The 12721-nt window shown below is 43.7% G+C and overlaps 1 protein-coding gene across 2 annotated transcripts in view; it reads left to right on the top strand.

The window, feature by feature from the left end:
* LEMD3 (LEM domain containing 3) overlaps positions 1–12721 on the top strand; it is a 61302-nt gene that overhangs the window by 31101 nt on the left and 17480 nt on the right. For both annotated transcript variants that reach the window (XM_040344087.1, XM_040344086.1), the window contains exons 6-9: positions 1005–1147; positions 4885–4986; positions 6409–6511; positions 8668–8843. In XM_040344087.1, coding sequence (XP_040200021.1) covers positions 1005–1147; positions 4885–4986; positions 6409–6511; positions 8668–8843 — 524 coding nt within the window. The remainder of the gene's footprint in view (positions 1–1004; positions 1148–4884; positions 4987–6408; positions 6512–8667; positions 8844–12721) is intronic.

Genomic DNA, 12721 nt, shown 5'->3' on the forward strand with positions numbered 1-12721 from the left:
AAGTCTGTTTTGAACAGACTCATTGCTTAGAGTATTTGGGTCTAATCCTTGAAACACTTCAAGCTCAGCCACTGTCCACCCCACTCTCCCCATGGTAGCATCCTTCATCGTAGTCCCCTTTGCCCAGGTTCCTACAACACGGCATCCTGTGATTGTGACACAAGTTGGTCTGTCTCTGGCTTGATTGAGCAGGATTCCTGCTCAGTTGGAAAAAAGTTGCAATCTATTGGAAGAACCTCATGAGTGGTGTCGCTCCATTGAGCGTAGGACTCCTGGACACCTGTCAGTGCAGGGGAGTTGGACATTGGATGTGTCTGGTCTCCTCATGAACGTCCTGGAACTTCAGGCGATTTTTTTTTTTTTTTTACTTTGAATGAGGTAGAGACCTGTTGGTCTCAATCCTCCATCCTGGTTTCATGAGAAAAAGGAAAGGGGCGGGACTTTAAATGAAACAAGCAGTCAATAGGGGGGCCAGAAAATTGTATATTTAAATCATAATAAAAATTCATACAAATACACATTACAGTAAAATTCATCTATGCACACATGGGAACATAATACATGACGATGGATAGGGGTTATTGCTATACCACCTGAGAAACTTCCTATTGCATAAAATTCTTATTGATCATAATCTATAGTTATCATAAGAATAAAAAGACATGCATGGTCGGCTAAACATTGCATATACAGAGGCTCAACGCATTTCATGGAGTATTTATATCCACTCTTCAGGAGCAGCAATGTCTTAATCTGAAATGAAATATAAAGGTGTCCGAGTCACTGCCTTAAAGGGCAGAAAGGCCATAGGGAGGGATGTAGTTGGAAAATATATCCCCATCAGAAGTACTCACAACTGCCATGCGTAGGTGCAACCCTGAGAGCTGCAAATACACCTAAGGGCATCTTGTCCGGGAGCTGTGGCAGCGTGTGGGTTTTTTTTTTTTTTGTGCTTTATGGATTTTTTCAAATGCTTTATACCTAATGGTTTACTTTTTAAATAGGTGTTCTGGAGACTTGGAAGATGATCACTTAAATATCACCAGTGTAAAGTACTTGGAATCTACACGCCCACAGATGTCCTTTCTATGTCGCATTCGACGTGCAGTTATTACTGTAGCCTACAGGCTGTCACTTTTACCTCTAGGTAAGTCGGTTTCGTTCACTTATAAGTGTTTTGAGTTAAAGTTGTCAACCCTATTTTTAAACTTTATGCTACAGGTAAGCCTATATTAAGGCTTACCTGTAGCTAACAAGAATATCTCCTAAACCTGCACGGTTTAGGAGATATCCCCTGACATTGGCACATGCGCACTAGAGCAAACTGACGCAATGGCACCTATGTGCCGCTGCATCAGTCTGTGTGCCGTTCTCGGCATCTCCTATGAGGGAGAGATGAGGACGGCTTCGATCTGAGGCAAGTAATTCATAATGAGCTAGTATGCTATGCATACTAGCTCATTATGCCTTTTGTCTTGCATGTTTTTTTTTTTTTTTACAAGTTTGCTTCCTCTTTTTAAGCACTTTATTTATTTTATTTTTTTACGATTTTTAAATAACACTCAATGATAAGTGAAAATACAGCTGCCCCTTTTTAAAAAAAAATTATATAAAACAATTTCTCTGCGCATTTTTAGAATGGAGTAAACAACCATAAGTCCAAAAGTGTATCTTCCAAGCGTCATAATCACCGTGCTTGCATCAGAACAAGTGCTCACGTTAGTTTGCTAAATAGTGCTCCACCACACTAGGACTTTGAGGGCCAATTGGATCTGGTGAGAGAATTTTTGTCCTCAATATCTTAATGGGATTATTCCACGGGTGCCATTTTCCAAAGTGTCCCCTCTTAATATGGATTTAATTCCACCTACACCAATAAGTTTGATCCGCTTGTCAATTCCTCTATCACTGGCCCCTTTCTGATTACTAGGGGCACACGACAGGGGTGCCCGTTGTCACCCCTCTTGTTTGTCCTGGCCATGAAGCTGCTTGTGGTTCGCATTCGCTCCTCCTCCTCAATTAAAGGACTCAAATTGCTAATATAGAGGAGAGCATTTCGCTTTATGCGGATGACACGTTGGTGTATCTGGCTGATACTAATGCAGGGTTTGACAAATTTACCTTGAAACTAGGAGCCAGCTAAAAAAGTTAGGAGCCATTTTTTTTTTTTTTTTAATGAACACCTTTTTAACCGATCTTAAATTTACAGATAACTGTTTCCATCTTTGTGGGGGGGAGGGGGTGTGTAAATGGAACTAAAGCTGTTCCAACCAGCTGCCCCACAATCCCTGTCCACTTATCGTTATGGGCACCAGATCAAGCCCACAACTCCTTCAACCAGTTGTCAGGCAGGGGAAGCCCTCGGCGCAGCCAGTGCCTGCTTGTAGCAGCCCTGGCCACCAGAAGAGAGCACCAGTTCCCCTGCAGTGTGAGCAATGTAAGGGCAATGCCCTCAGTCAACAGAGCAAAAGGGGCACCTCGCTCCAGCAGGCCGCAATGGCGCGGCCTCAATTACTGCCCAGAGCAGCATCTTAGTCCGCGTACCTGCGAGGTGGGGGGGGAATGGGGTCTTGCATGGGGACAAGAGACCTGCCGCACTCTAGCCCAGTCGACAGGCCATTAATTCTAGGCGTCAATGTGACCTGGCGCCTGGGGTTTGTCGAGCCCTGTACTAATGAATCACTTCAGGCCCTGTTGGTGGAGATTAATACCTTTGGAGACTATTCTAGTCTTTTCCTCCTAGACGTGACTGAGCCTCCCCTGATTCACCCGGATTCCAAGCTTTAAGTGGTATCCTCCTTTAGGTACCTTGGGGTTCTGGTGCAGACCCCTTTATCTTCATATGTCGCTAATTACTTGGATCCTCTATTGGTCTGCCTTCAGGTGCAGACCAAGCAGTGGATGAATCTGCCTCTGGATCTTATGGGGAGGGCCAACGTCCTCAAAATGAGTTGCCTACCGAGATTACTCTATATCCTTGCCAATTCCCCATGCAAAATACCTAAATCATTAGGGCTGCATAATAGGTGGACAAGTTTAGTGGTATCTGGCTGTCTGAGCTCAGACAGCCAGATACCACTAAACTTGTCCACCTATTATGCAGCCCTAATGACTGACTTTAACCCCAAGTTTCACAAAGCTCAGGTAAAATGGACCTCTCTGCACATCTCCCTGGTAGACGAGGACTGGTCAGAATTTTGTGAAATGCGTACAAAACCTCTGTTATTGCTTCCCGGGACCGCATCATACAGGCCAAAATTTTCCATCAAACCCACCTCACTCGCCGGCTAGGTTACACAAGATGGGTCTCCTGCCCTCAGCTGCCTGTTTCCATGGCTGTGGCCACAAGGCCAATTTCTTACACTGGTTCTGGTCATGCCCGGTAGTCCGGAACTTCTGAGAAGTGGGTGCTTTCATCTCATCGGCACTAGGTCTCCCAAATATAATCCACCCCAAGAACTGCCTATTAGGCATTTTTGGCGAATTACACCTATCCAAACATGCCAAGAGACTACTCCGTATACTCTTCTATGTTAAAAAAGCTATTTTACTGTCCTGGAAGGGCGCACAGACCTCTCTGAAATCCCTCTGGTTAAAACTTATTAATGACACTATTCCACTGTATAAACTTTTGAACTACGGAAACGGAACAAAACCTTCCACAAAATTTGGGGTAGATGGTTGGCTAGTCCGCTAACCCTCTCCCAGCACTGATTGTACTACTCTTGCTTGACCATTGATGGGCCGTGCCTCACGGATCTCTGTCTGGACCTCCTCTTTTGCTATATCCAGGTATTATACCTGATCCTTTTACCACTGTGCCTACTTTATATATACTATGTTTGAGTGTATTGCCTAACGTTTATGGTGGTATTTTTTATTTTTTTTTGTATGTTTTGTCTTAAACCTAATAATGTCTTTAAAAAAAAAAAAAAAAAAAGTTTGCTCCGCTTCACAGTACCATAAATAAGTAATGGAGAGAGCGGGGCTAATATAGTGTAGTAATTTAAAGCTCCTGATGACATGGTACATGTGAAATGCATTGAGGCTGCGCAGTCGCCACGATTTACATCACATCCGATTGGGGACATCTGCGTCATATCCAGCCATTAAGTGCACACCGGACTGGTGGAGCAGTGAACAAATAAAGGCTGTTTGTCGGTGCTTACTGAAAGCACCATTGGCACACATTCTTCTTCTTCCCGACAAATTCATATTAATTTAAATTCATGATATAAATTCATGATATAAAGTTGAATATATATTTTTAACAACTGTCATTTTTGGTCAGGTGCATTTTGGCACCAAAATTTCCATTTGGTGCACCTCCTACTTTTTGATATTTTTGTGCTGCATGAAGGGTTTTTCAAGTAATTAAAGGACCGCATAATGCTTGGACAATATAGTTCTCTAAGCCAGTGTTTCTCAACTCCAGTCCTCAGGGCGCACCAACAGGTCATGTTTTCAGGATTTCCCTCATATGAAACTGCTGTGGTAATTACTAAGGCAGTGAAACTGATAAAATCACCTGTGCAAAATAATGGAGAGCCTGAAAACAAGACCTGTTGGTGCGCCTTGAGGACTGGAGTTGAGAAACACTGCTCTAAGCTGATGGGTCTCCTGTCCTTGCATGTTTTTTAAAGGCTGGAAAAGTACTGCATAATATAGTGTTTCTGACTCTTTACAGCCCTTCATGGCACTAAACTTCTACAAGGAAAGGAGATTTTCTTTTAAAAATGGCTGACTTTCACCGACTAAGCACTACATTCATAACCTATCTTGCCTTTTGATATTTGCAAAAATAATCCGTTGCATAACTACTAATGTTGTAATTTCTTGGAGAATATATACATTTTTTTTTTTTTTTACATTTGTTTTATGCAGGCATTGCTGCTGTCTGGGCTGTTCTTCGATATATGAAATATCGTTGGGCAAAAGAGGAGGAAGAAACTAAACAAATGTATGACCTGGTCATAAAAATTATAGGTGAGCCCTAATATGGTGGAATGGTAGCGTTTGGGTGTCAAGGGAAGTTGTCAAATATATACCAAAGGCCACCAACAGTTCTAGACAGTATGTATAACCAGGCCACTTCTAATCATTTAACACCTTTTAGGAGATATATATATATATATATATATATATATATATATATATATATATATATATATATATATATATATATATATATATATATATATATATATATATATATATATATATATAATCGGTTCTCCATTTAAAATCTACTCATTGTTTACCACCTAGGGCTTTCTAAGGCTAGGTTCATACTAGCATTTGTTCTAAAAAGCGATCTGCGGTAGGTCACTTTTCAGTTCAGCGTTCAAGAGGTGATCCTGACACTGTGCCGTGTGTGGGGGTTTTTATTTTTTCCTTGTTGGCCCAACATCGTTTGCAGCACAGCCTCATTTATTTTAATAGCCATGCTTCACAGGCTGTGCCCCTTGTGAACTCAATAGGATCTGTTTACATTTTCTGTAGTATGTAAACTGCCTCCTCCGACAGTATTTTGGACTTTATATTGGCAAATATATATATGTTTTTCATTCATTCAACTGGGGGAGCAGTAAAACTGTGGTTAATCTGCCTGGTTAGTGTGGGGGTAAAAGCACCGCTAAAATTGCGGTGCTTTGCCGACGCCGCCCCTGTCCCAGTGTGAAAGGGGTCTTCTCTTCTGGGGTCCCCCACCAACGCTTCTGGCCCCAATAGCAAGACGCAAAGTATAGTATAGAGTGCCCCTATAGCAAGCAAAAATAAAACTTCTGCCTTTTTAGAACCACTCACTTTCTGCCCAAGACTACATTTGAATGTGTGAGAAGCAATGCCTCATGGGACAAGTTCTCAGGCACTTGCTGACATGTATGGGTGGTGTACTGAGCTGTATTTCCTGATGTAAACATTGAAATGATGCATTCTGTATGCAGGCCAACTAATCGGCTGACTGATTATGAAAATGGTTGACAATTGGTTGGTTCAGCCCTAGGTTAATTCATAGTCTTTTGAATGGGCAATAAAGCACAATCATGGCATTGCAGTAGTATGAAGCGGAGCCTTTTTAGGGGTTTATAAGCTTGTGTGTGTGTGTGTGTGTGTGTGTGTGTGTGTGTGTGTGTGTGTGTGTGTGTGTGTTTGTTTTTTTTTTTTTTTTATAATCGCAAAATGCACCAATGGTTTTAAAAGCAAAGATTTACATAAAGCTGACATTACCTGTATTTTAAAGTTTCTTCACAACTGGGATCTGCAGATAAATGTTCTCGGGCAAGGTTCTAATGCTGAGATAAAGATAATCCACAGGCTATTGTGCATTGTCCTAATTCTGAGACTGCTGTCTAGAGATAATGTGCATCGTGTATAATCGTCTGCTTGCATTTTTTTTTTTTTTTCTAGATGTTTTGAAAAGTCATGGTGAAGCTTGTCAAGAAAACAAAGCGCTTGATCCTTGCACACCCATCCCACATGTGAGAGACTCGTTGATACCAGCTTGTGACCGGTTAGTAGTACTATATTTCGGTGTGGCAAAATTTTATAAGTGCAAATTTGTTGAAAGTTGACCACTTGCTGGCGATATTGACCATAACCCCAATATAATTTTTTTGCAAATGGCCAGCTTTCTCATGAAACCAGTCCAAGTGACCCATGAGCTTCTGGAACTGTTTCCGACGTGGGTGCGAGGGGATGTCCCCTATTCTATTACAAGGGATGTTTACAAGGGGGGGGTTCCCCTCCTGCTAGCTTGTGGTCATGTGTGCACCCCCATTTTTTTGATGCCTGTTTCTGGATTCAATATTTCTTTGTAAGTGAGGTCCCCAGAACTGGACATCAGCATTCTAAATGAGGTCTCACTAAAGATCTGTAGAATAATCTGGATGTCCTTCCTCCTGCAGGTGATCCCTCTAATAATGCATCCTATTTTTCCACTGCATGGCCACACTTTGTTAATTTTACAGTAATCTGAAATAAGTACTGTACTCTTTCAGGGGCAGTTCACACCACAACTTTGCATTCTGGATGCTTTTTCTGCGTGCAGGTTTTTGATGTGTTGTTGTATTGCATTTCTCTCCCCCCTCCCTGAGGACGTGCGCTTTGGTGTGTGTCTATTGCATTTTTCCACTTTCCAGATGCGTTCCATACAGAGAAAATGCAACATTCTACTTCTGTTGACTGCACTGGAACACACTGCATTTGGTGTGAACTAGTGCCATTGAAATCCATGTTAAACACTGGCTATGTGTTTGAGGCTTGTTCATACCAGAAAGTGGCACTTGAAACCTGTGTTTCCCGCAACATGCTCTGGTGTGCAGTTGCAATCTTCAGCAGGTATTGATATTTGTTTAGTGACACCCCAAACGCAGTGCATTTGCCCACACAGGATCACATGGTGCAGACGTACACTGCGATAAGGTTGCAGTGAATTTTCAAAAGTAATGCATGCGCTTTACTTTTGACAGTGTGATTTCAGCCCATTTTTTTCCCCCCTCAGGAGCATCATTTTAAATTTAGAAGTAAACTGAATTTTTCCACCGCTTTTGACCCACCAATTCCACATTGGACAACTCCCAGGAATGCCAACCCTGTTTAAAGAGGAAGTAAACCCTCAAAAAAGAGGCATAATGAGCTAGTATGCCTTGCATACTAGCTCATTATAAATTGCTTACCTGAGATCGAAGCCCCTGCAGCGACCCTCGCTCGCTGCCTCCGTCGCTGACATGATACCCGGAGTGACTTTTTTTTTTTTTTTTTAAATACAGTCCTCGTATTGCGAAAACGCTCATTAACGGCGTTACTCGCAATCCGAGGCTCCACTCTACCCACTGTACTGCAGATTGCCAGCTCTTCTGTGCAAAATCACTTGCAGGTATGTGATCTCGCGCTCCTGGGTCTTCAGCGCTTGCGCACCGAAGGCGACCAGTTCCCAATGTGGCAAATTGCTGCGGAAGCTGCATCAGTGGGCCTGGCAGACCCTCCGATGAATCCCGACAAGGGAAGACTGAGCCTGTTTCTGCGAAGCATGAAAACGGCTCGATCTTCCCACAGTTAAAGCATCCCACACTGAAATTCCCCCCTAGTGGACACGTTTAACCCTTTGAGCTCACCTGTTAACCCCTTCCCTGCCAAGTGACAGTGCATCATTTTTATTGGTGTCACTGGTCCCCAAAAAGTGTAATTTGTCCACCGCAATGTTGCAGCCCCTCTTAGTCACTGATCGCTGACATTACTAGTAAAAATAAATAAAACCATTTTTTACCACATGTAGCAGGTTAGAGATTTGCCTAAACTAGAATTTATTTTATTATTTTTCTCAAATTGTCATTGTTAAAAAAAAAAATAAAGAGGTGATTAAATGCCATGGAAAGAAACCTCTGTTTGTAGGGGGGGAAAAAACATAAATGTTATTTGTGTAGTGTCGCACAACCACTCAATTTTCCGTTTAAAATAATGCAGTGCCGTAGCAAAATGGCCTGGTCACGAAGGGGGGTAAATATTTGGTAGCAGAAGTGGTTAATCGATTAATGCTCCAACTATAACTCAAAGTTCTGTTAGAACTCTGGGATGATTACTATCAGGACCCATTGCTCTAACCAAAGCAGTTAATGTAACACTTTTTAAATTGCTAATCTTCTTTTTTTTTTTTTTTTCTCCCTGTAGGAAAAAAATGAAAAAGGCTTGGGAACGGGCAGTTGAATTCCTGGCTTCAAATGAGTCTCGTATACAGACTGAAACACAGAAAATAGCAGGAACAGATTTCCTTGTATGGAAATGGATTCAGCCTTCTTCATGTGACAAAATTTCAACCATGCCTTCTAAAGTATGGCAAGGACAAGGTAATGCCTCAATTTTCCATTTGCTTTTTTAGCGTGCCCCCTGTTGGAGAAGTTATGCTACTATTTGTAAAGTTGTGAATTTTTTTTGAATGAACAAGTGGGGCATGACCAAAGGCACACAGGAGTATGGTTAAGTCCCCTTGAGTTGATTCTGTAGATACTATAATAGACTAATTTGGCATCTTTTCATGATCCATTAAGAAAGAGGTAACCAGTGTCCAGGTGGTGTATGTAGCATTTTATTGAGAAACCCTGATTTGAAGGATATGAGTTGAGAGAAGTTTATAGGCTGCATTACAACCTTAAAATACTAGTTGCTTAGTTGGATCAGGAATGTCAGAGACAAAGCACCTAATATGCTTATGGTGCGCATCATTGAATCCATTGGGCCAGAAAGATAGTAAAAAAATAGGATTTTCGGACTTAAAATTTGTAGGGGGCCCGAAAGGAGGGGAGCTTGTAGGGGAAGAGATGGGTATATATCTAATGGGTTCAAACATCAGGTACTGAAGTGCAGAAGGAACCAGACGCCAATCCCTTGGAGTCAAAGGAGAGAACGGATGGTGGGGACTACACTGTCCATATGGTCTAAGAGTGAGTGGCCAATGAGCTCTGACACAAAATGGGGCAGGAACTTGGCTAGTGATGGCTAAATGCTGGTCTAGACTAGAGGTCGACCGATATATCGGTCGGCCGATATTTGTTTTTTTTTAGGGAATCGCCATCGGCCGATTATTATGCTAATTAAGCCGATTAGCATAGCGGCACTCGCGGCTCCCATATGTACCTTGCTCAGCACAGCTGACACGGCGCACACAGTGAGAAGCAGCACAGCCCTGGGCACTGTGAATTTCAGACGCTGCCTCACAAACTTCTTTCTTTCTGCTCCCTCAGCCCTTCCTTCTCCTCCTCCTCTTCCAGTAAGCTGCAAGATAGATGATGGCCACTCGTTTTTGAACCCCTCCCCTTCTCTCCCTCCCGCCCACCCTATGACCAATCCTATCCCACCTTAAGTCCTGCACAAGACTGGCGGGCGAGTGAGATGAGGGAGAGCCCGGGAAGAGTAAAACCAGAGGGAGGGGCCGAGTGATGCCAAGGGGCGGGGCCAGCAGTTACAGGTTCTGGAATGGCACGTATGAGAATCCTCAGTGGAAGGTAGAACATAGATTATATGCTTTATTCTATGTGGCTGTTTTTTCTGATTATGCAGCCTGCAGCTGCTGCATGTACACCATGGGGACTCTTTAGACTAGAGAGGTAAACTCATGAGGAATAGTTGGGGGACAAAGAGCAAGTGAAAAAGGAGGGGGACAGAACAAAGCTGATGGGGACAAAATGGAAGACACAGGGTGGGCTTTACTCAGTGGGGTATCCGTCTGCTGAGTGCGGGCAGATAAGCCCATGTCCGCTCAGTTTCTGCTGAGCGAACACAGACACAGCCCCACTCTACTCCTATGGGCAGTCAGATTTAGGCACGGTTCACACTAGTGCGATGCGAGAACTGTGCAAATTCAGTGCGGGTCCCACATTGCACCTGACTCGCACAGTGGTTCAAACTGAGATCTGAAAACCACTACAGGTGTCAATGTAAAGCTAATACCCCCAGATCAGTTTCCAGATCGCAGTGCAAACGATGACATGGTGCAGGAATCGGATTGGATGGGTGTGAACATACGGTCCGATTCCCGTGCGAACCAAATAAAGGGTCCTGCACCATTTTGGTGCGAATGCAATGCGATTTCAGCCATACAGTATGTATGGCTAAAATTGCATCGCACAGACATTGCATGTGATGTGCACTCCAATGTGGTGCGAATCGCATGCGATGTCTGGCATTACGCTTTTATTTTTTAACCGTTAGATTTTATGAGATGGGGGGGGGGGGGGAGAAGAAAAATCGGCCTAAAATATCGACCGCAAAAATCTGCATCATATATCGGCCACCCCGATTTTCCAAATATCTGCATCGGCCAGAGAAAAACCCATATCGGTCGACCTCTAGTCTAGACCCAGCAGCAGTAAGGAAAAGATTTGTCTCACGGTGAACCTGCTGGGATCGAAGCCCCTGAGTCTCACAGTGAAGTATGCCTTCCATGTCTACCCTTACAGGAAGTGGCGTTCTAGCTTTTTGTATCATAGGAATCAGACTTGGATTCCATGTCCCTATTTAGAGCCTTGACTTTAACACCAATGCTATCTGAAAACCAGCAACCATGAATCGGGATGTAAGTGCTCGCGGAGCATCTGCCTGGAATTTTACCAGGTTGATGTGCCACATGCTCCCTGGGTCAGGCCAGAGCAGTGAGGATAACTGGTATTCTCTCCATCTTGATCCTGCGAAGAAAAGTTTCAGGGTAGTAATGGCAGAGATTAGGGTTTAGTGATCACACCACAATCGGAGAACCCCTGTACCTACAGACAAACCCTTTCATGTTTGTTGAACCTGGAGGCCCACATCAGGCATCCCCCAGCTGCAACATGGATCATGGAACACCTTCGGGTGAAGGAACCACTCTACTGGACCCAGGTACCACCAGCTGAGGACATCTGTCTGGCAGTCATCAACACCTGGAATGCTCATGGCTGTGAAGTTCTGCGCAGGACAGGATCCTACCACCTTCTCGATGCAGGGAGTTCACTGAGCAATGCCACTGCTGTTGTGATGTCTGAATCTGGTTTGGTTGGCTCTTTTGTCAGGATAGTCCTGTGCTGCAGAAACAAATCAGAAGTAAAAGGATGATCGGAGATGACTCTTCTCAGTCCCCTGCACGGTCAGGATGCCCAGGACTTCTCTCAGCCCAACAGGCTGGCATACAACATGAGAATCCTCAGATGCAGAACGACCTTTCCGATTTCTGAGTGATTTTGTCCTTAAACAACGGACTCTTCTGTTTCAGTGGTCTGGATTAAATATGGGCAAATTGAACTGCCCTTGAAGGAGGTAACCAACGGGTCTGGTCTCTCATGCAAAAGCAGTCGGGCTGCTGAACTGGAGTTTGAATTTGAGACCTGAGGGTTTCAAGTTCTTTTGTGGAAGAAAGACTCTAACCTGAGCAATTTACAGGATTAGATCCAGATACTCCTATTAATCTGTTCTGACTGATTTCTGAAGTTTCAGGGTCTGCCCAAATCTAACATCTAGACAGTCGCGTGCCCCACAGCTTGCACCAACTGTTCCTCAACAAGAGGTTGTCTAGTGATGCCACAAGATGGCACCGGACTAATGCTAAGAACGAAAGCACCTTGGTGAATACCCAAGGTGCAGATGAGAGCCTGAATGGCCACTGCCCATGAACTGGTAGGGCAGTGGTCCCACAGCAAAGTGTAGAGAAATTGTAATGCACTGTATAGATGGGAACATGAAGGTAAACATCGATGTCCGCAGAAGCCTGAAAGTCTCCCTGGTGTAGAGGTGATAAGATTAGGTGTGAAATTTGTGGACCTAATGAAGACATTGAGAGCTTTGAGATCCAAGTTTGGGTGGATGCCCCCCTTTTGGGTTTAGGGACGATAAACGGGTTGCAGTTAAAACTCCTTAATACGATCTGCTGAAGGGACTGTGGTAATGGCAATTTGATCCAGAAAACCAGAGTGGTCAATAGATTTGTTAACCTGTGCTGTGGCATGGAAAGGTTGGAAGTGAGGCACTGAGGAGGGGGCAGGGAACAAAACCTAAGTCGGTCGTAGGAAAAGATCAAAAATGTGTTGCCCTTGAAAGCAGGAGCAGCAGAGGCGACGTGTGGCAGAAAGGCGAACGTGGCACTCCACCCAGCCGATGATACCAGTGCTATTGTGGTTTCTGGTGAAAAAGCAGACAGGAATAGTAATTTCAGTGACTTTATACAAAGAAGGAACTGTGGGTGGTCATGAATGTGATG

Source organism: Rana temporaria, chromosome 3 (assembly GCF_905171775.1).
Source record: "Rana temporaria chromosome 3, aRanTem1.1, whole genome shotgun sequence".
In the NCBI taxonomy this organism is placed as follows: domain Eukaryota; kingdom Metazoa; phylum Chordata; class Amphibia; order Anura; family Ranidae; genus Rana; species Rana temporaria.